Source organism: Dipodomys merriami, unplaced genomic scaffold, assembly GCF_024711535.1.
Source record: "Dipodomys merriami isolate MVZ:Mamm:240054 unplaced genomic scaffold, mDipMer1.0.p SCAF_14, whole genome shotgun sequence".
NCBI classification, from domain to species: Eukaryota; Metazoa; Chordata; class Mammalia; order Rodentia; family Heteromyidae; genus Dipodomys; species Dipodomys merriami.
Window position 1 is genome coordinate 38,942,696 of NW_027202715.1, and position 24,757 is coordinate 38,967,452.

The 24,757-nt window shown below is 37.3% G+C and overlaps 1 protein-coding gene across 1 annotated transcript in view; it reads right to left on the reverse strand.

The window, feature by feature from the left end:
• The window catches only part of LOC138826173 (transmembrane 9 superfamily member 3), a 58,184-nt gene that overhangs the window by 21,359 nt on the left and 12,068 nt on the right, over positions 1–24,757 (reverse strand). The window contains exons 3-9 of the mRNA XM_070021316.1: positions 17,576–17,698; positions 14,447–14,607; positions 12,596–12,673; positions 9,292–9,423; positions 7,430–7,596; positions 2,971–3,065; positions 408–538 (exon numbers count right to left, since the gene is read on the reverse strand). Coding sequence (XP_069877417.1) covers positions 408–538; positions 2,971–3,065; positions 7,430–7,596; positions 9,292–9,423; positions 12,596–12,673; positions 14,447–14,607; positions 17,576–17,698 — 887 coding nt within the window. The remainder of the gene's footprint in view (positions 1–407; positions 539–2,970; positions 3,066–7,429; positions 7,597–9,291; positions 9,424–12,595; positions 12,674–14,446; positions 14,608–17,575; positions 17,699–24,757) is intronic.

Here is a 24,757-nt window from a genome sequence, read left to right on the forward strand (position 1 = left end):
TCTAAAATTCTGTTAATAAAAAAATATGGAGGCAGTTTCTTCCTACCACTGCACTCACCTATCACCTCAAAACATACTTCTTACTATATCATTATTTTTTCTAAAATATATTCACCAGTTTTTGCCATCTCTGATAAAAAGCTATAGCGTGCTTTCTTTTGCCTTACATATAGTCAGCTTCTCATTACTGGCTCACAGAATCAAGCAAGAAGGAAGTTAAACTACCTTTAAATTTTAGCCAAAATTTTATAGATCCTAATAATATTTTTCTCATCATCTAACTTTCTAGGATTCAGAAGAGACTGGCTAAAACTATCAGAAACCTTAAAAAAAATACTCTGGAGAGGCAGAGACTTCATAATTAGAATGTTTATTCTTACTTTATAAGGAAGATTCAAGTAACTTACCATTGTTCCAAAAGGAATGGCTCTTGAGGCGTGGTAATAAATGGCTATAAAGTTGATGAAGAAGGCAGTGCCGCACACCATAGCTGGGATAAGAAATGCCCCAATAAACATCTGCTTTATCCATCTCCTTCCTGAAAAACAAGGGAAATTATAAAAACCAGAACTAGACACACAAATACCATCAATGTAAAAAATGCATTTATCTAGTACCAATTATTTACTTACAAATTTAATAAAAAGACCATGAAATATGAGATCTTAATAACTTTCAAATCAATAGCTAATAAAGACTAGTGGAATTCTTCAAGTTCCAGGTTATCCCTAGCTTCAAGAGTCGAGTATTATTTATTTAGTATGAAGAGGACAAGGAGAAAACCTCCAGCTCCAGTACAGATCCAATTTTGAGAGGTAAGTGAAAAACTCTTGACTTTGTGGGCCAGCCTCTACATTAAGCCTGATTCTTAGCGACCATTCCAACGAAATTACCATGATACAATCAGACTTTCTCTGGGCACAACCAATCAGATGTTCTTTTTTTTTGGGGGGGGGGGCCCCGGTCGTGGGGCCTGAACTCTGGGCCTGGGCGCTGTCCCTCAGCTCTTCAGCTCAAGGCTAGCACTCTACCACTTGAGCCACAGCGCCACTTCCGGCTTTTTTTCTTTTTGCTTATGTGGTGCTGAGGAATCGAACCCAGGGCCTCAGGCATGCAAGGCAAGCGCTCTACCACTGAGCCACCTTCCCAGCCCCTCAGAAGATGTTCTTAATAATGCAAAGATTTCATACCACAGACCTGAGCTTAAATGCTTTCAATTGTGTACCTGTGTGAGGGTATGTGTACAGGTGGATGAATTTGGCACACACCAGTCCTGGGGCTTTAACTCAAGGCCTAGGTGCTGTCCCTGAGCTTTTTTTGCTTAAGGCTACTACTCTACCACTTAAGCTACAGCTTCCCTTTTGGCTTCGGGTGGTTAATCAGATAAGAGTTTCACAGACTTGGGCAGGATGGCCCAAGCTGGCTTTAAACCACAATCCTCATCAGATCTCAGCTCTTGAGTACCCAGGATGACAGGAGTGAGCCATTGGTGCCAGGCTGCTTTCAATTTTTAAGAGTTAAGTGTAGTAAAGAAATAAGAGCTGGCTGTTCTTAACTCTTAATCAGAAAAAAAAGCAAATTTATGTCCAAACCTGAATAAATTTCCTGTTTAAATGTTGCTGCTGTGAAGACTCTTTTGAGAGTTATAAACTAAAACTTTTAGCCTAAGAACAGCTGAAGTTGCTTTAGGCATCCATGTTTCCTTAGGATATAGTCCCATGTGATAGAACTTGTTTCCGAGGCATAAAGGTAGATTTCACAGACTGAACACCTAAGTAAAACTGTTAGAATCCAGAATATGCCTGTAGGCAATCCAAAGAATTCCATAAACCAAAGAAAAGCAATGGCAAATAGAATATCCTTGGGGAGGGCTGGGAAGGTGGCCCAGTGGTAGAGTGCTTGCCTTGCATGCATGAGGCCCTGGGTTCGATTCCTCAGCACCACATAAGCAAAAAGCCGGAAGTGGCGCTGTGGCTCAAGTGGTAGAGCGCTAGCCTTGAGCTGAAGAGCTGAGGGACAGCACCCAGGCCCAGAGTTCAGGCCCCACATCCGGACCCAAAAAAAAAAAAAAAAAATATATCCTTGGGGAAATTGAAGTGATCGTATGCTCTGGTTTCTTATAACTATAAATCTCTGCGTCTACCAATAGAAAGCAGGATCCCCTAATGCTCATAATGCTTGAACAGGCTGTGAAAAAAAATCATACTAAATAGTCTCTGTCTTTGAGAATATAAAGTCTTTCAACAACCCTATATTCATAAACTCTGAGCATCCTTCTGACCCCAGATTATTATTACAGGAAAAACAAACCTATGTACCCCTGAAAGAAACAGCAAGAGCAGCAACCTTTATCATGTTTGTTATCCTCATCATGTTTAGGTTGAGGTATTTAAGATAAAATGCTTTCTATGATACTGAAAAAGAAAAATCTGTGATTTTAAATCACAAATAGCCCACCTTCCTATTCTCTTTTCACTGTCCAGAAGCTTTACCCACAGGCCATTCAGCATACCTTTATATTCATCTTCAAAATTACACTCTAGATAAAGACCTCACATGGTACATACTTAGGGACAAAGGCACCTCAAAGCAACATGATATCAACTAACAAATGTGTGTGTTCTTCTAGGAGTTCCTTGGGATTAATTTCACAATGAAGATTATCTACCAGTTATTCATAATGTGTGTATGTGTGTGTTGGCCCTGAGGCTTGAACTCAGGGCCTAGGTGCTGTCCCTGAGCTTTTTGTGATCAAGGCTGGTGTTTTATCACTTGAGCCACAGCTCCACTACAGGAAATAAAATGCAAAGGTTCTATAAAGACAAGCTAGAACACATAATAGGTTTGGTAGAGATTATAAAAATGGCCTAATAAAGGATTTTACAATGCTATTCTACCCATTTTAAATTCCAAATGCTTCACAGTAAAGAAATAGTATCTGTAATTAAAAATATATAACTCCTAAGTTACCTCCTTGTCTAGCATACAGACTTCCTCCAAAATAACCATTCACTGGAGATGTAGCAGCATAGACAAATATGGCTGTACTGAGCATAGAACCCCTCCTAAAATGGCAAAAGAAACACATGATAAATTAAAAACAACAATATAAATAAAGAAAAAAATCATGTAGTCTGTTCCCTTATCAATTAATTTAATTTCAAAGATATTTAACATAGGAAAAAATATACTCAAGATACAAAAGACCTCAAGAGCTTCTCTAGTAAGTGAATTTCTAGTTAAAACTGCACATAAATGACAAGAGACTGATCCAACATTTTTTTCCTGTTTCTGCAGCTAAATTTTTTAACATATTCCAAACAAGAATCACATTTTTTGGCAACAATATTATAAGCTGGCAGCAAAACTGTTCTGCAACCTGTAAACTAATCCCATCATATGCAACAGAATAGTCACAGAAAAGTGACTAAAATATTCCTTTTCTTAACCTGATCAAATGTTTGATATTCTTGCCTGCCACTAGAAATAAAAGGGAAATGGGTTAATCATATGAAATATTCCTATTTGGGGGCAGGGACAAAGCTCAGGTTATAGAGTGCTTGCCTAGCAAACATGAAGTTCTGGGCTGGGAAGGTGGCTCAGTGGTAGAGCGCTTGCCTTGCATGCATGAGGCCCTGGGTTCGATTCCTCAGCACCACATAAGCAAAAAGAAAAAAGCCGGAAGTGGCACTGTGGTTCAAATGGTAGAGTGCTAGCCTTGAGCTGAAGAGCTGAGGGACAGCACCCAGGCCGAGTTCAGGCCCACAACTGGGCCCAAAAAAAACAAAAACAAAAACAAAAGCAAACATGAAGTTCTGAGTTCAAACCCAGAACACTCTTCCCCCACCCAAAGGAAAAAAAAAATCCTAACGTGAAATGCTAACCTCTCTCTCTACAATACTATAACAATAAAATTAATTTTTTTAAAAACCACTATTATTTTAAATGGTATTTTACTGAAAGTTTTCTTATGTAGTTTCCTTTATGCTGCTAAAGAACATTTTTTTAAAAAGTCTATTGGTCCACAAGGCAACACTGACTCAGATCAAGAACCACTACCTACCAGGCGCCTGTGGCTCATGCCTGTAATCCTAGCTACTCAGGAGGCTGAGATCTGAGGATTGCGGTTCAAAGCCAGCCTGGGCAGCTAAGTCTGTGAGACTCTTATTTCCAATAAACCACCAGAAAACCAGAAGTGGCGCAGTGGCTCAAGTGATAGAGCTGAGGGACAGCCCCCAGACCCAGAGTTCAAGCCCCATGACTGACAAAATCACTAACCTTTACTACAACAACATGTAAGAAATTCAGACTAACCTCCTGTGGGATAGAACTGGAAAAGATATTTTTTAAATGTTAAAATGATAAATTGCAGCATATCATTTGCTGTTATATAAACAGGTACTCATTAATTAACCTTCTATATACTGTTTAACTATTGGTCTTGCAATATGTAGACTTCTTATGCTATGTATCTTACCTATGTTCACTTTCTCATTAAGCTGATACACAATAGTGCAAACTCTGCAATATCCCATTCCCATTAATATACAACTAACTAAACACAGTATAACATAAGGATTATGAGCCTCAAAGTTAATCAGTTCCAAGAACTACATCTGTTTCTCAAGAACCCAATTAGACACTGCAAGTGGTAATTTATTTTTTTCCATATCATTAACAAATATAAACCATTCTCATTATACATGTGTGTTTCAGAGTTGACACAGACCTAACTATGCTGAAAACAGGTTGCTTTCAAGACTGAGAGTGTAGATAAAAGGAGACAGAATGCTAACATAGCAAATGTGTTCAATCAAATCCTAATACCGCCAAGAAAAAAAAAATCTACTTTTCAATTTTGTTGGAGGTATCGTACTTCAAATTATACTACAGAGCTACAGTTAGAAAAAAAAAAGAATTGTACAAAGATAGACACACAAACCAATGGAATATTAGAACCAGAAATAAGTCCACATAGCTATAATCATCTGAGAGTTGACAAAAGAGCAAAAAACAAAACAAAACAAAAAACACTTCATCAAATGGTACTAGGAAAACTGGATATCCACATGTAAAAGACTGAAAGTACACATTCATGCCCTGTACAAAAATCAACTTGAAATAAATCAAAGATCTTAAGGTAAGAAAATGCTATGGAAAACTCTTTAAAATATAGTAATAAGCAACTATTCTTTTTTAATAAGACTCCGACTGCCCAGGATATAAAATGACAAATGGGATTAAATTAAAAAGCTTCAGGGGCTGGGAAGGTGGCTCAGTGGTACAGAGCTTGCCTTGCATGCATGAGGCCCTGGGTTCGATTCCCCAGCACCACATAAGCAAAAAGAAAAAAAAAGGTGCTGTGGCTCAAGTGGTAGAGCGCTAGCCTTGAGCTGAAGAGCTGAGGGACAGTACTCAGGCCCAGAGTTCAGGCCCCACAACTGGACCAAAAAAAAAAAAAAGCTTCTACATATCAAAGGAAAAAAATTATCAGAATCAAGAGACAGCCCACAGAATGAGAGAAAATCTTTGCATGCTATTCATCAGACAAAAGTGAAAATATAAAAACAAAATTATCAAATGAGCAAATGAATCAGTTCTCAAAAGAAAAAACACAAATGGTTAATGACGATCTTAGCCATACGAAAAGCAAATCACCTGACTAAGATTTCATCTTTGTCAGAATGGTGGGAAAACATCAAGAACAACAAAAAACAAATGAGAACACTGTTGGTGAAAATGTAAATTAGTACAACCACTATTAAAATACATATGGAAGTTCCTTGAAAAATTACAAATAAGATCCTGCACTGCCACTAGAAAAATACTCAAAAGAATGTAAGCTAACAATGAACAGCAATACCTGTATACATGCATTTTTTAAATATGATATATATTGGTATATATACACCATAAAATATTATTCATCCCAAAGAAAAAACTGAAGACATAGTTTGAAGGAAAATTGGTGGAACTGGAAACTTAAAGGCCAAAAATCCCATTTTTGCTTATATGCAGAAACAAGACCTGAAATGATGATAATTATGATGATATTAACAGGACATGAATATAAACGGGGGGACCTGACAGAGGAAATCAGTGGGAGGGGAAATGGAAAGAAGACAGAGTGCTGATGGGTGAAAATATATAATTACTTTTCTCAAATTTAAAAAAAAAAAAAGGAAAGGAAAGCTGCTTTCAGTGTAGAACCATTCTAACACCACAAGTTCCTAGTATCAGTACAAAGGCTGATTATCAAAAGGCTGCCTGCCCACTGCTGGGTGCTGGTGGCTCATGCCTATAATCCTAGCTACTCTGGAGGCTGAGATCAAAGGATCATGGTTCAAACACAGCCCAGCAAGAAAATTCCTGTGAGACTCTTCAATCAGCTACTCAAAAACAAGCCGGAAGTGGCACTGTGGCTCAAGTAGTAGAGCACTAAGCTTGAGCACAAAGAGGCTTAGGCATAGCAACCAGGCCCAGAGTTCAAGCCCAAGGACTGGTCAAAAGAAAAAAAAGGCTGCCCATGTATTTACGAGTACAAAATGATGATAATATGTTTGATGGTGCCAGAGAAATGAAGTTATAATCATCTGCCAGTTTTTTTTTTCTTTTTTTTTTTCCAGGGTTGAGGACCGAACTCAGGGCCTTGCACGCGCCGGGCAGGCGCCCTTCCGCTGGGTTAAACCCCCAGCCCCTCATCTGCCAGTTTTAAAAATCACATATATCCTTCATCTCTGTGTTCATAAATATTCTATAGGCATTTTACTCCCAGGCCCTAAATAAGCCATTTTCATCTACACTTGAAAACAGCACTGAGGCAGCCTCCAAGTCCTGAGACTGGAGGAGAATCCAGTAAGCAATTGCTTTGCCTTCCCTTGCTGCTGCTATACTATTCTCCATGAAAAGTGAAGCAGCAGCGTCAGTGCAGGCCCACCCTAATCTTTTAAAATGTTCCAGAGTTAATTAATATCACATACAAACAGACATCTGTGATTTGTCTATCATCCTTTACCATCATGTACAATATTTTTTTGTTCCTATTTTGTATACAGTTACCAGTTTTAATGTAAATGGGAAGTACTAATTTAGTTACTGTGAAATTCTGGTGTTTCTTATAACGATCTCATTGAGTTATGAACTTCAAAGAAAAAAGAAAAAACTGCTCAATTTATAACCATTTTGCATTGAAAGTAACCTCTGCTTATCTTATTCGAACTCAACTGTTATATTCAACCATAAGTTCAGTAATGCTAGCAAGTTTTAGCATGTACAGAGGAATATACATACGCATAGCTGACAGTTACTGCTCCCTATTTATCTGTATAGTATTGAGATTCTAAATAAGCAAATATTTAAGTAGAATCAATTTATAACATTTAGCAAAAAAAACCCAAAAAGGTAAATAAAGTTAAATATAAGCACTTACTCTGTATATAAATCTTCTATCATTGCAACAATAATAACAATGAGAGACACTGCAAATATCTGACACCCAGAACCAATGAGAGAAGAAAATATCAGTGGGTGACTTGATGGTCTAAATACATCTCCATGCACCTGCTTCCATCCATATTCATCTCCTAGGTCTCTATCCTGTATTTAAGTATATACAATACATACAGAGAAAAGAAAACCAGTCAGAATCAAATAAAAACATAGAAAAATAAAGGTTTCCCTTTCTCCAAGTTTATACCTTTTTAAAAGCACTCTAAATATTCAAAAAAGACATTTCAAAGTTAACATAATGTCTGCTTTAATAACTTAGAATGTTATCTCACTTGGGTGAACATTTTCATGTCTTGCTAAAAAGCCATTATTATATTTGATGCTATCTACTTTTCTTTTTTTCTATTTATTTATTTATTTTATTTCATTTGTGAACTTACTGTACAGAGAGGTTACAATTACATGGGCAGGATAATGCGTACATTTCTTACCAAGCATTGCAGCCTCCTCCTTTGTTTACCCTTCACATCCCTTCCCAGCCTTCCCCTCTCCCCCAGTCCCAATCCTTCTCCCCGCCCCCCCCCCCCCCCACCGACGTTGTAAAGCTCGTTTTGGACATGACAACTTGTACTTCTCATTGTTGCAACAGGTCCACCTGTATGCTTAAATGACTTGTTTTTCCCCATCTCCTCCACAAGTTATACTGACATCAAATATAGTGAAAGCAGGGGTTATACTGTGGGGGAGGTGATGCTATCTACTTTTCATGCCTCCTTCCTTCCCTCTCTTCCTCTTCTAGTTTATTAATTATTTAAAATTTGTAGTGATGGGGATTGAATCCAAAAGCTTTGCTCATACTAAGCAAGTGTTCTACCACACAGCCAAACCCCCAACAAAGTTTCATTTTTTAAGAAAATGAGTATCACTGGCTTACAATGGCTCATGCTTATAATCCTAACTACTCAGGAGGCTAAGACTTGAGGATCATGGTTTGAAGCCAGCCCAAGCAAGAAAGTTCATGAGATTCTTATTTCCAATTAACTACCAAAAAAGGAGGGGAGGAGGATGTGAAGCTGTGGCTTAAGTGGTAGAGTGCTGGCCTTGAGCAGAAATAGGTCATAACTAGTGTCCAGGCCCTCAGTTCAATCTCTAGGACTGGCACAAAAAGAAAGGAAGGAAATAAGGAAGGAGGGAGAAAGGAAAAGAAGAAAGAAGGAAGGGAAGGAGGGAGAAATGAGTCTCACTAGGATGCCATATAAAACTTGAATTTCTGGAGCTGGGAAGGTGGCTCAGTGGTAGAGCTCTTGCCTTGCATGCATGAGGCCCTAGGTTCAATTCCTCAGCACCACATAAGCAGGGGGAAAAAAAGCCAGAAGTGGCGCTGTAGCTCAAATGGTAGAGTGCTGGCCTTAAGCTGAAGAACTGAGAGACAGCGCCCAGGCACAGAGTTCAGGCCCCACGACTGGACCCCTCCCCCCCAAAGAACTTGAATTTCTGAGCTCAAGTGATCTTATCTCATCTCATCTTCTTGAGTAGCTGGAACTAAAAACCTGGAATACTACACTTTAGACATTTTTGGAGGAGATGCATTTTTTTACTGTAAAGACACAGTGCAATGTATTTTTGTTGTAAAGATACCGTACAAAGGGGTTACAGTTACATGAGTAAGGTAATGAGTCTATTTCCTATGCAGCATTGTTACCCCCTCACTTTAGATCTTTTTTAAAATTAAAAATTCTAAATTCGAAAATCTAACCTGGCCTCATGGATTTGTAAGTTAAAAACTGTTACTTATATTATGCTGTTGTTTTTTACTAAATGTAGTATAAAATGTTTTCTCACCATGTCATCCATTTCTTCTTCTTTACTGTACCGGGCATAATCTTTTCTTAAAGTTCTCATTAAAATCATTGAAACTAAGCCCACCAAGAAGATCACCATCATGAAGGAATTAAAAATTGAAAACCAATGGATCTAAAATAACAGAAAATAATGTTATGTGAAATATCAGTTACAAAATGTATAGGTTTCACGGCAACTGGACACTAGTAGAAAAAAGTCTCTAAAAACTTTTACATAAAGATCTAAATTCATGGAAATTGGTTTTCTTTACAGTAAACTTCTCTACACTGAAAACACACTATCACCTATACATTCATGAAAACACACTATCACCTATACATTCAAATGGACCATAATTTAGCCATATGACATATGCTATTTTACTTTTCAGGGAAAAAGCATAGGAGTGAAAAACAAACAGGCCTGTAAATTTTAAGTCCAGTGCTGCCAATTTCTATATGGCTTTGGTAATCTAAAAAAATGGAACAAAAAAAAACTTGTATGTGATTTGTGTTTAATAACATACATAAAGTATGGCACTGTGAATGGTAAAAAAAAAAGAATTAAGTGTTAATTCTCTTTCTCTGAGTAACAATCTTAAAACACTAAAATCAACACAGTTGTCATAGACTAAAGCTGCCTTCCTGACCCTACCAACTGCTACCCTCTAGCACCCCCTAGTGGTGTTAATCCTAAAGCTGCATTTTTTTTTCATTTAAAATTTAATTTTATTGCCAACGTGATGTACATAAGGCGTTAGTTACATAAGTAATGTAGTGAGTTACCCCTTCCCTCATTTTTCTCCCACTTTCCCTCCTCCCCTACCTCTCCCAAATCACTGTCAAATTGGTTCCCCCTTTTCTTTTCTCATTATTTTTTTGTTCTGCTTCCCTTCCCTAATTCAGATAAACATATATACAATACCCAGTGTACCAAAATCAAATACAATGACAATAGGGGATAAACTATAGGGAGGAAAACACAAAAGAAGAAATCGCGTAATACACTAAAACAAACAAAACAAATACAACAACAAATAAAAACTTCGTGTGTCCATGTCTTGGGGTTCATTTTGCTTAGCATCATCTTATATTCTGCTCATCTGCTGAGATTATCCTAAACGTATACCATTTATTACAAATAAGGGAAACCATGGGACCTAGGTTTCTTTGGGTCTACCTTACTTCACTTAATATGACTTTTTCTAAGTCCTTCCATTTTCTTACAAATGGGGTATCATTCTTTTTGATGAATTCACAGAATTCCATTACACACACACACACACACACACCCCACATTTTCTTGACCCATTTATCTACTGAGGGGCATCTGGGTTGGTATGGTGAATAATGATCCAATAAACATAATTGTGCTGGTAGCTTTAGTATGGCCTTGTTTGTGGTCATTTGGGTAAATGCCCAGAAAGTGGGATTGCTAGGTCACAGGGGACCTCTGGAAAGCAGTATGGAGGTTCCTCAAAAGACTAAACACAAAGCTACATTTTCAATTGCTCCTGAATTCTAGAATACAACTAGAGATGAACAACAAATGGGCAACAACAATGCCGTCTTATACAGAGTACCTGTTGTGTGCCAAACACTGACTAGAAGCTTCAGGAACACTATCAAAGTAAAACTGCTCCAAGACCCCACAAGGTATCATGATCGTGATCCTTGCTCTAATACTAAGGATACAAGCTGAAGAATTCAGTCATTTGACCAGATTATGATAAACAGCAGAACCTGAGCTAGATTCCGCTTTTAGCCAATGAATTAAGAATCACTACAACACTAACGCAGATCTCATCTCATTCCCTCCTCCCTACTTCTGGAAGGCACTATACGAATTCTCCTGTTTCTCTACACAGTTTTGTACTCTGCACTGACATAATCAGTGTACAAATGTAATGTTTTTGCTGTATCTTAAAAAGAGGGGGCTTAATCAAGTTGCAGAGCACCTGCCTAGCAAACATAAAGCACACAAAAGATTAGATCAAGCCAGACTTGGTAGTCCACAGTGGCCAATAATCCTAGATCCTCAGGAAACTGAGATTGGGATGTCTGAAGTTGAATGTCAGCTTGGCCAAAAAGCTCACTAAGCCCCATTTCAACCAATAAAAAGCTGGACACAATGGCAAGGACCTATCATGTTCCCAGCAACAGGGGAAGCATAAATAGAAGGATCATACTCCAGGCCAGGCTAGACCAAAAGGGAGACCCTATCTCAAAAACAGATAAGGTAAAAAGAGTTGGAGGTGTGGATCAAATGGTAGGCAGCCAGCCTATCAAGCAAGCCATTAAAACCTCCAAAACAAACAAATATAATGAGATCAAAAGAGTGGTGATTCGGGAAGAAACCCAGAAGTATGATATATCCCATTGCCTTGTGGTCTTTTTATCTCTAACCTTCAAGAAATAACCATGATAAAGCCTATCTTTTGATATAAGAAATCAAAACTAGCTGGGAACTGGTGGTTCACACCTGTAATCCTAGCTACTCAGGAGGCTGAGATTGGAGGACCATGGTTCAAAGCCAGACTGGGCAGTAAAGTCTGTGAGACTCTTATCTCCAATTAACCACCAGAAAACCACAAGTAGAGCTATGGCTCAAAGTGGTCTTAGCTAAGAGCTCAGGGACAGTACAGAGGCCCTGCCCAGTTCAAGCACCATGACAAAAAAAAAAGTCAAACTAATGTACAAACTCAGAACTAATATTACCTGCTAGTCTTATGAGCTGAGATCCAGCTTATATATGTTAATGGGGGATGAGGAATGTGGAAGTGTTTCTTCACATTCTTGATGTTTCTGTTTAAGGAATTTCACTAGCAAAAACCGTCTTTACTCATTCAGTCATTACTCCTATCCAAGAAAAGGCACATGTTTTTCCACGCCATAGGCTTTATGAGGGCAGATGCCCATATAGTGAAACCTGTAGTAGTAATTCAGCATTGAATGTTAGGTCTGTTTAATTCTGAGCATCAGTAGTAAAAAGCCCATTTCATGATGAATATAAGCCATATTCTTTAATATTAGTAATTAAATTGACATGTTGGCTTCCTACACATTGCATTCCTTCTTGTGTATTGCTTAATTAGTTTAAACCACCAGATGAAGAAAAGAGCTTTTGATTGATGTTCTAAAACAGCCTATCACTCTTTACTCTATGATTCCCAAGTTCACATCTGAAATCACCATTAATAAAATCTTGAACTCTCACTATAATGCCCTATACACAGCAAATACTCAATGTTTATGAAACTGATTTGCATGCATATCCAATGTCTTAAAATGTAAAATTTACCTACCCTATGTTGAAAAAATGACGGATCAAGATATTTGTCAAATCGATCTTCAAATTTTACATCTGACTTTTTCCATTTTACCTAAAAAATATAAATTTCACTTGAAAACCAAGACTAGTAAACAAGTTATTAAGTTAATGACAAAGCTCAAAGTACAATCTGAAAATATTTACAGTATTTACACACTTAAAACAGAAAAACCAGGTTCACGACTGTTAAATACTCAGGAGACTGAAATCCGAGGAGCCCAGTTCAAAGGCAGCCTGGGCTGAAAGTCCATGAGCCTCTTATCTCCAATAAACTATTCCCCCAAAAAAGCCAAAAGTGAAGTTCTGCCTCCAATGTTAGAACACTAGCATTAAACAAAATAAGCTCAGGGACAGCACCTGGGCCTTGAGTTTAAGCCCTGGGGTGTGGGGGCGATGGGGAAGAATCTTTTTTTTTTTTTTTTGTCGGTTGTAGGGCTTGAACTCTGGGCCTGAGAGCTGTCCCTCAGCTCTTCAGCTCAATGCGAGTGCTCTACCACTTGAGCTATACAGCGCCACTTCAAGTTTTCTGGTGGTTTATTGGAGATAAGAGTTTCACGGACTTTCCTGCCCGAGCTGGCTTTGAACTGTGATCCTCAGATCTCAGCCTCCTGAGTAGCTAGGATTGCAGGCATGAGTCACCGGCGCCCGGCTGGGAAGAATCTTAAATGATGAAACAATATTGCCAGTATGAAAAGTTTAAACAGGTATAAGAAGACTAATGAACTTTCTTAAATTTCTTCTCTGTGTATAAGCAAAAGTCACACCTTTCTTTAGAGGGATCATTTTGTTTTCAAAGACTATTTACTATTGTGGCCTTGCATACTCTGACCTGATAAATGTGTTGAGTATTAAACCACAAATGTTTAAATCAACTAAAATAAAAATCTTAAGACATCTTTATCTTCGTTTATTGGGTTTTTTTAATGTCATCCTGGGGCCTAAAACTCAGCACCTTGTGCTGTTCCTGAGTTTTTTTTTTTGCTCAAGGCTAGCACTCTACCACCTGAACCACAGCTTTTTGATGGTTAATTGTAGATAAGAGTCTCATGGACATTCCTGCCAGGCTGACTTTAATACCTAATACTTACATCTCAGGCTCTTGAGTAGCTAGAATTACAGTATGAGCCACCAGTGCCCAGAATCTTTAGATTGCATTACTTTTATTACAACTACAAAATTTCTCCATAAGCACAAAAATTATGCCAATATTATTTATCTACTATGCACGAAGCTTGAAAAACTCTCAAAATTAACTCACTCCTGGAAAGTGAAAAGTTACCTATATTGGATTTTTCTCTCTCCTTCCCATCATTTTTAAGCCTAATAAAACAATTAACTTGACAGTTGCTAGAGGGTTCTGATGAGCTCTTACTCTGCAGGAATAATGATTCCAATAGATCAAATTAACCAAGGTAAACTATACCTATCCAGCAACCTTTTCTATAGTTCTATTTCTATTTGCAATGATAAATGAGAGAAACATGAACTACTACAACATAAAAATATAACCATATAAATTAACCTGGCTGGGTTAGAACTGCTCAGTGACTTTACTAGAGTAAATGGTAAATAGTATGTCCAACAAATGCACAACTGGTATCTCATACTATGTAGACCTGAAGTTTATCTGTCCCATTTTTAGGAGGCTTACATTGAGAAAAGTTTTAATATTATGCTGTTGCATCCAATTTTAAGCTACATGTTCATTTACTAAAGCTCAAAAACAATCGCAAATAGTTCTTCCTACCATAGTTCTTCCTACATACAAGTATTCTAACACTTACTGAAAATAGTTCTTCCTACATACAAGTATTCTAACACTTACTGAATATGACATCTGTATTTTTGTATTTGGAACCAGTTTCACCTTCCCTTCACTAGTTAAATTAACATCAACAATTCGATTTCCATTAAAACCAATTTCAAGTTTTTTGTAGGTCCAGAGATAATAATCTTCTCCATTTTCATCTGCTTCACCAACAATACCTACAAAAGAAAAAATACTTTATACAAGGTAGTACCATTTAGTATCTAAACATCCCAGAAGTTGAATTTTTTTTCTTTTAATAAGGTTTTTTTTAATTGTGAAAATACCATACAGAAGGGTTACAATTACATGAGCAAGGTAATGAGTACATTTCTTATCAAGCATTGTTGCCTCCTTTTTTAAAAATTTTTTTTTAATTTTTTATTGTGAAAATACTGTACAGAGAGGTTATAATTACATGGGCAAGATAATGAGTACATTTCTTATCAAGCATTGTAGCCTCCTCCTTTGTTTCCCCTTCCCATCCTCCCCCGCCCCCCACCCAATTCTTCCTGCCCCCCCCACCAAAGTTGTAAAGTTCGTTTTCGACATAACGGAGTTGTACTTCTCATTGTTGCAACGGGTCCACCTGTATCCTTATTTAAACGACTTGTTTTTCTCCTTCCCCTCCACAAATTATACCAACATCAAATACAGTGAAAGCAGGGGTTATACTGTGGGGAGGGAGAGAAGTTGAATTTCTTTTACATAAATAAAACCAATAATAATATTACTACCTCCATGAGTAGAATAAAGCAAATTTGTAAGCTCAGCTTCTATTTAGCAACACACACCACAGTCATACCATGACTACTTAAGTAGTTCAGCATAACTACACACTAATTTGATCCAAAGTTCATGTTTTCTCATTACTATTACTTTCTTTGAAATAATTACCACCTATATGTATAAACTCCCTAACATCTCAAATTTCAGGGGAGTGCTTTGTCAACATCTTTCAAGGTTACTGAACTACCAATGATCAAACTAAACTAAAACCAAGTTTTCTCGAGGCCTTTCGAGTTATTTTTTCTCTTAACAACCTATGTTCTAGCCAATCCTAGAAAGATGTTATACATAGATACAAACATACACTCTGTGTGTGTGTGTGTTTATTTGAAGTTTAAAATGCCTACTCTTTATACCTCAAGTACTACATCTGTCTCTGGAAGTCATCAAAATGAAAGGACTGTTGAAGATAAATAGTAATGAGGCAATATTTTTAAATGATTATTTTGATCCTAATTTTGGAATCAGAAGGCAAGATGTGAACAATGTGAGATGGTAATTGGTAGCTGAGGATTCTTATGCCTTCAAATGGTCAGCTATTTGTCAAATGTTCCCCATTCAAATCTATGAACTTCCCAAAGCTTTAAACTGTCAGGACATCCCTCTATGGTCAATGCATCCCAGTGAAGTATCAGGGAAAAAATATGTTAATTTCTTACAAAGGATTATTTGCTTATTAAGCAAGGTGATTCTTACTAATTGGTACAAACTGAAGAAGATAGCTTTGTTATGTTTAGAAATAAAGATAATGAAATTCTTCTAATAATTAGCTTCACTAAGATTGAAAGCCACAATTATACCAAAGCCCATAATTCAGGCCCCACGACTGAACCCAAAAATAAATAAATAAATAAATAAATAATTTAAATAGTAAGCTTCAGAAAATAACACTGGAACCAGAATAACAAGCTATTCAAGAAACTACGATCTCAAACTACTGATAAAGCTGAGATGTGAGGATTATGGTTCCACTTAGCCAGCCAAAAGCTGGAGGTGTGACTCCTGTGGTAGAATGCCAGGTTTGAGCAAAAAGGTGACCAAGAAGCCCTGAGTAAGAAGCTTCAGTACTAGAACAAAAAAAAAAAAGGGGGGGGGAGAAGGGGGGAAGAAGAAAAAGAAACCATCATACCCAAAACCACACTACCACAATGACATGTGAAAGTTAAAATTTGGAGGTGGCACTGTGGCTCAAAGTGATAGAGTGCTAGCCTTGAGCAAAAGAGCTCAGGAACAGTATATAAGCCCCAAGTTCAAACCCCAAATAAATAAACCCCCCCAAAATAAAATAAAATGTTATTTTATCTTAAAATAACAATAAAATATATTTTTTAAAAAAGAGTACATTTATTTTGGGCTGGACACCAGTAGCTCATGACTGTCATCCTAGCTACTCAGGAGGATGAGAACTGAAGATCACAGTTCAAAGCCAGCCCAGGCAGGAAAGTCTATGAGACTCTTGTCTCCAATCAACCACCAGAAAACTAGAAGTGGAACTGTAGTTTAAAGTGGTAGAGTACTGTCCTGGAGCAAAAAAGCTCAGGAACAGTGGTCGGGCCCTAAGTTCAAGCCCCCCCTCCCCAAAAGTTAAAACTTCAATATGCTATATTTGAAAGAACAAGTTAAAATAAGGTATAAGAAAAACATGGGCAGAAAGATATCTCAGATTGTTTTAATTCCTTGAATCTAAAAAGTTATATTGGGCTGGGAAGGTGGCTCAGTGGTAGAGTGCTTGGCGTTGCAGGAATGAGGTCCTCACCCTCTTTAATCAAATAAATGCCACCCCTTCTAGTAGACATTGGTACTTTAAGATATAGCCAGGGCTGAGAATATGGCCCAGTTGTAGAGTGCTTGCCTAGCATGAGAAGCTTTGGGTTCAGTTCCTCAGCACCACATAAACAGAAAATGCTGGAAGTGGTGTTGTGGCTCAAGTGGTAGAGCACTAGCCTTGAGCTGAAGAACAGCACTCAGGCCCAGAATTCAGGCCCCACACGACCAATGGACAAATAAATAAATAAATAAAATTTACACTATATAAAAGTTCTACTTTGAAGGAGTTTCATGTAAAGTTTAGCAATATGAAAAATGCTTTAAGAAACAGGTATCCTTCGGAAGTGGCGCTGTAGCTCAAGTGGTAGAGCGCTCGCCTTGAGCTGAAGAGTTGAGGGACAGCGCCCAGGCCCAGAGTTCAAGCCCCACGACCGACCAAAAAAAAGGAACAGGTATCCTTAAAAAATGGTTTTTAAAATCATACTGTGGAAAATAGTGAAAATATATTAATGTCATGATCTAGTATACAATCACTGTAACAAACTCATCATGTTTATCAAACCATATATAAAACATATGATATTCACTTACCCCATATTGGTAAGTCATCTATGTACATCTGGTACCAGTAGTGATTTTTGATAGCATAAACAAATGCATCTCTTTTTTCCTTATCTAAGTCAATTTCACAGTAAGTGGCTGGCATCACATCATCTATATAAAATAAAAACTGCAGTTTAGCTCATAGGTTTGCAGAAACAAGAAAAAAGCCAACATTTTCTGAAATTAAAATTTCTATTCATAACAATTAAATCTGGCCAGGCACTACCAGCTCATGACTGTAATCCTAGATACTTAGGAGTCTGTGAGACTCTTATCTCCAATTACTCACCCAAGTGGTAGAACACTAGCCTTGAGCACAAAAAGCTCAGGGACAGCACCAAGCCCTAAATTTAAGCTCTAGAACCAGCACCAGCACTCCTTCCTCCCCTCCCCCACAAAAAGCCAAACCAATATACATTATGTAAACACTTGAATTATATGACTTGAGAGTAGGGATAGAATGGGGAAAGTAGGGGAGACAGCTGGAAGGGGTGATTTTGATCAAGAAGCAATGTACTCATGGAACTGTAACCCCTTGGCACAACTACTTAATAAGTAAAAAATAATAAACAAATGAATAACCCAAAAGTTCCCTAAGATGAGTCATTTTCACTTGACTGCTTTCAAAAACTAGTATAACTGTTCAATGTTCCCTAATTTATACACCTAATGCTTCAAATATGTGCTTATGTTTCAAACAAAAGACTATCCCAAAGACTATCCTAACAATTTGCAAATACTCTAGATATTAATCAAAAGAATTACAAACTTTTGATGTTACTTAAGCAAATCAATCATAACAATAAAAAAGAAAGCACAGACTTTCGTTTTCTTACATGCTGGTTATTTTGACTCTAAAATGCAATTTTTCCCAAAGAAGTATTAAACTTTTTAAATACTAATTAAAATTTCTTAAATATAAACTATAGCTAAATCATAAATTTAATAGTTACTTAATAGCTTTATTTTGTGCCAGTACTGTGTCTGAACTCACATACTTGGTCTCTCATTTGTCGTTTTCGCTCAAGACTGGTACTCTACCACTTGAGCCACAACCCTACTTCCAGCTTTTTGGTAGCTAACTGAAGGTAAGAATTTCCCAAATTTCTCTGCCCATGGTTGGCTTTGAACCAATATCCCCAGATCAGTCTCCTGAGTAATAGCCAAAGCATTATTCCTATAAAAGATCAAAATCTAAGTTATAACTCCACATTCTACAACATACACTCCACTCCATCCCTCGGGAGAAGGAAAACATATGTCAACAAAGAATGCCTATCACCAAAAAGAAGGAGGGCAGGGAAATACTCATCTTACACTCAAACTAGAAGAAAACAGCTTTGTCTACCAACAGTGACTCTCAAGCAGATTTTCTTTCAGTCCCTTGGGGGAATTTAGGACTTTCTTAATGGGAAAAACTGAGGCTGAACAGTGAAACAAGAGTTAGGAAATGAGATTGCTAATAAGCATTTCTACACCAAGAGCTATAGAAGAACTGTCAATAAGAAGTCCCCAAAAAAGACTTCCGTTGAGTAATAATGTACCAAGGGAAACATCAGCCTTAAGTGGACAGTCTCAGAGGGCAACAGGAACACCCCACAGCTATCTCTGGATTCTTTGCTATTAATAAAAAGAAATGATGATAATGGTCATTAACATGACACTTACGTGTACAAAGCTTTTAAAAGATGCTGCATAGCCTGAACTCTAGTTTGACAGTTTCTCAATAGATTTATTATCTTCAGTCTGTTCTTATTAACCCAACCCAACTACCTGAAACTCCTACACATCCTATGCTCTCTTGGCCTCTGGACATTTTTGCTCAGGCTGTTAACTCTACCTGAAAGTTCCCTAAGTTTTTCCTATCCCCAGACCCTCTCTCCAACAGAGCAGTCCCTGATTCACCAACCCACAGTGTTGTCCCTTTCTTTTTTTTTTTTTTTTTTGGGGTCCAGTCGTGGGGCCTGAACTCTGGGCCTGGGCGCTGTCCCTCAGCTCTTCAGCTCAAGGCTAGCCCTCTACCACTTGAGCCACAACACCACTACCGGCTTTTTTCTTTTTGCTTATGTGGTGCTGAGGAATCGAACCCAGGGCCTCGGGCATGAAAGGCAAGCACTCTACCACTGAGCCAACTTCCCAGCCCTGTTGTCCCTTTCTTAAGTCCCATGGCTTTCTCTCCAGGCTCCCTATGCCATGTATGCCTGAACCACTCTACCTCAGACCAGTATCTGAGCTCCTGAGAAAACACCATATGGCCTTGAAAATTATATTCTTTTTACCATCAGCTATGCTTGCTTAGTACCCTACATTGTATAAAAAAAACTTTAATTTTCCACTTATTTGGCAAAGAAAAATTATTGTTTATTATAGTATAGTAAGTACATTCACATGCATTTGTGTAGCAGTATGTGCATGAGTGCACATGTGCATATAAAGAAATGTCAACATAAACAAGTGAAGTTTTTTAGCAGACTCTCTCAGAAGAAAATGACAAAAAAGGTCTTGAAGGCTATCTTTCCCTGATCATAAAATCTAAAATAAAATGTAGCAAAAGGGAAAAGCATCATGACAGGCTGTAGAAAGGACACTGGTTGGCTGCATTTTAATGAGATTCCTTTTCAGGCATGTAGGCAAATACAAACATTACAAATAGCTGAAAAGCCTGCTTGCCCAACCGAAACATTACTTCTCTCAGGAGGTTACTGCTTTGAAGATAACTAATACAATGTGTATGAATATGTCAAATCATTATCAGTAGGCCATGTATCAGGAAAACAATTTGCAAATCTATCATGAGAAATCGCTGCTTCAAAATTACAATTGGGTATCATTCTCACATAAAAGACATATATGAACTCTGGAAAAGATGCAATTAACATTTTACCAATGTAAACAGTTTTAAAGCAGAATAGTGAAGTGGTAAATGTTAGTATATATTTTACAAACAGAAGGGAAGATTTGGTCATATTCCAGAAACCAATACATCTGTCATCAATTCCCAGTAATGCCACACTAGTATGATAGGCACTGAGCAATGAGAAAAGGATGTAGTAATAATTAGGAGTTGTCTAAGAATGTATCAAGTCATCCTGCTTTGCTTACCTTCTCTTTTGACAGCATCACTAAATTAGACAATCAGAATGTCTCCATCTCAAATTCAACAGTATTTGACAGTCACAATAACTAGTCACATTTATAAAGAAATGGACACAAATGAATTTTAGTCTGAGCTATGCTACTTGCTAACTAAGCAATTAAAGGCAAGTCATTTAACTTCTGTGAACTGCAGTTCCTTCAAGTGTGAACCATAACAACTGTGCTAATTCTTTCCCAGAGCTGTTTTAAGAACTGAAAGTGCCAATGTATTGACAATGTTCTTAAATGTCCCTGTCTTGATCATTCTTTGAGAATCTGATGAAAGTCACATTTCCCTTGCTCTCAACTGCAGATTCATATAAAATTAAGTGTATAATTTCAGAGTCAATAGAACCCAAGTCACAGCTCCTGGCTGAATTTTGTATTTCCAGAGCTTACCACAATGCTGGATTGCAATTATGCATTCAGCAACTGCCAAATTAATTCAAGGAAAACAAAGACTAGAAAAACTGGTATAGTCCAAGTTTTTAAACCTATATAAAAGAGTATTGATTAATAATCAATGGCATAAGTTAGGCAACTTTTTTTAGATTTAGATTTTTAGATTTTTTTAGATTTGGTAAGATGTATTAAGAACAGGCTTAAAAAATTACTTGCTTTTTTTTTTTGTCAGTTGTGGGGCTTGAACTCGGCCTGGGCGTTGAATTTATAGGAATGAGAGATTCAGAGGTATACTAAAATATTAGGTGTAAGGGTAGCCAAATGTTTTCTTTTTCCTTTTTTTTTGGGGGGGGGGGTGTAGGAGGGTACCAGACTGGGGCTTGAACCCCATACCCCATCAGAGCCTAGGTGCTATCCTTGAGCTATGGTAATTTCTAATAGCAAAATAAAAAAAAGGAAAGGAGGAAGGAAGGAGAAAGCAAAATATCTCAGAGTATGTGAATGGAGAAAAATGACAGTATTCAAGTTAAAAAATACTATGTACTTTTCGAAGGGGAATGATGTAAGGAGTAAGTCATAAAATGTTAAGAGAAAAAAGTTAGGACAAACACTATACATAAATAAGTTAAGAAATGCTTAGAACACTGGCACATAATAAGTACATAATAATAGCACAAACTTCTTTTACAAAAATCATATAATATGGAATATTGAACTGGAGGCACAACTCAAGTGGTAGAGCACAGTTGCAAATGAAAAAGCTGACGAAGAATAGAAGGCCCTGAGTTTAAGCTCCAGTACTGGCACAAAACAAACAAGATTAAGAAGAAAAATGTTAATGATTGGACTTTCATGTATTTTAGAACAATGTGGATGAATGCAAAGAACACAGAAAGGAAGGAAAAAATTGGAGAAAATATACTAAAATGCTAATAGTACTTATATCCAAGTGATATTTATATTTTTTGTACCTTCTAAATTTTATACAGTGAAGTTATATCACTGTTAAAATCAGAAAGAAAAAGAATGCATTTCTTTGAAAACTAACAAAAAGTTTTCAATCAGGAGGAAAACAATGGTATGAGTGGCACAAATAAGGACAGAAAAAAAGCATACTTATCAAACTGGTTGGCATGTGTTAAAATAATCATAACTAAAAGTGTGCAAAAATACAAAAATCAGCCGGGTGCTGGTGGCTCACGTCTGTAATCCTAGCTACTCAGGAGGCTGAGATCTGAGGATCGTGGTTCAAAGCCAGCCCGGGCAGGAGACTCCTATCTCCAATAAACCACCAGAAAACTGGAAGTGGCGCTGTAGCTCAAATGGTAGAGCGCTCGCCTTGAGCTGAAGAGCTGAGGGGACAGCGCCCAGGCCCAGAGTTCAAGCCCCACGACCGACAAAAAAAAAAAAAAAAAAAAAAAAAAAAAAAATATATATATATATATATATATATATATATATATATACAAAAATCAAAAAAATTTAGATTCAAATTATTTCGTCTGGCTAAGAGACTTTGGGTTAAAACCAAGATAAAATATTCTATTATATTCCTATACTTCCAATTTAACAAAACAGATTTTAGCAAAAATATTTCTTCTCTCACCTAAAACTTACTTAAAGTCAGTAAAGAATTAAAACAGGGACTGGGACTATTGCTCAGTGGTAGAGTGCTTGCTTGTCATGCGTGAAGCTCTGGGTTCCCTTCCTCAGTACCACATACACAGTAAAAGCAGGAAGTGATGTTGTGGCTCAAGTGGTAGATAGAGCACTAGCCTTGAGCCAAAAAAAGCTCAGAGACAGTGCCCAGGTCCTGAGTTTCAAGCCCCACGACAGGCAATAGATAGATAGATAGATAGATAGATGATAGCTAGATAGCTAGATAGCTAGATAGCTAGATAGCTAGATAGCTAGATAGATAGATAGATAGATAAATAGATAGAAAAGATGAGACAAAAACTAGATCAGTCAATGGAGAAGAGATCTCCATTTTTTAAAAATTGATTTGTACTAGCATTTGAACTCAAGCTCAAGGCTTCAGGCTTGCTAGGCAGGTGTTCCACCACTTGAGCCAATGCTCCCTGACCTTTCCCTTCTGTATTTTTAGTGATTTTTCAGGTAAAGACTCATAGTCAAACCCTAGGAACAGCACCAAGTAGCAATCAAAAACACTTTTCAAAGCATAATCAACTTTATCCTTGAAGAGAGCAGCAAAAGTCTCCAGTAGAGGAGAAAGAACCATCTAATCAGCCTTTACTATTTTACCTGGCCCACTTAATTCAGCAATTGTTTTTAGCAGTATATCCATGCTGAAGGTATAGAGTTAATAAGTCTCCAAAGAACCACTTAACTACCTAGTTAGTTCCTCTTTCAATCTAAAGATCTGTAGCTTAGTCTGAAAAGAAATACAAATTCCCTCCTTCTTCACTTTTTAACCAAGTACACTGTGATTTTTTAATGAGATAGGATGTAACACAGACAGAGACCAGGGGCACGCATCAAGTATGACAACGTACCCCCCTTTTTTTTTTGCCAGTCATGGGGCTTGACCTCAGGGCATGGGCTCTGTCACAGAGCTCTTCTGCTCAAGGCAGACTTTGAGTCACAGCTCTATTTCCAGTTTTCTGGTTATTAACTGGTGACAAGAGTCTCACGGACTTTCCTGCCTGGGCTGGCTTTGAATTGCAATCCTCAGAACTCAGCATTCTAAGTAGTTAGGATTACAGGCATGAGCCACCAGCACCTAGCATTAAGTCCTACTTTTTTGAACTACTTTCCTCTAGATTTAGCAATTTCTTCATCTCAGCCTCAAGTAACTAGCAAGGGTAAAGGTTAAACATTCTCACTAGGCATAGGTGGCTCACATCTGTAATTCTAGCTAATCAAGAGGCTGAGATTTAAGGATCTCAGTTAAAAGACAGCCTGGGCAGGAAAGGTCATTAGACTCTTAGCTCCACTAATCTATTCAGAAAAAGGCAGAAGTGGCACTGTAGCTCAAGTAGTGGAGTGCTAATAACCCTGAGCAAAAAAAAAGCTTGAGGACAACACCCAGGCCCCAAGTTCAGCCCCAGGACTGGCGAAATAAATAAATAAATAGATAAATATTCTGAATAAGTACTATTCTTTAGAAAATAGCAGTGAGGATTTCAAAATTTGATGCAGTCTTCGTAGCGAAGTAGGACTTGGGGTTTTCTGCTTACTCTCTTGGTGATTGTTCTTTACAATTTTCAACCAAATGCAAAGGAGAAAGTAGGTGAATAAATACACTTTAAGTAAATAAATACTAGTTTAAGTTTCTTCTTTGTGATTAAATATTTCAATTACCTTATTAAATTAAAGCTCAAGCTTCAGGGCATACTTACAGTAACTAATAAAATTATAGGCCACACAACTTGTGGTTTAAATTTACAACTTAACTTCATAATTAAGTCCCAAGGGACATTATTGGAAGGACTATATGTGCATTCATGTATGTGTGTATATGCTTATGTATACCCATTTTCAAAAACAATAGCAAAAAAATCTTTTAAAATATAATTAAACAATTCAAATTTAATATTGTTAATTATATCTCATTTCAAATCCTTGTCTCCAAAATATACTTTAAAAAAAATCCAAAGACAATTACTAATT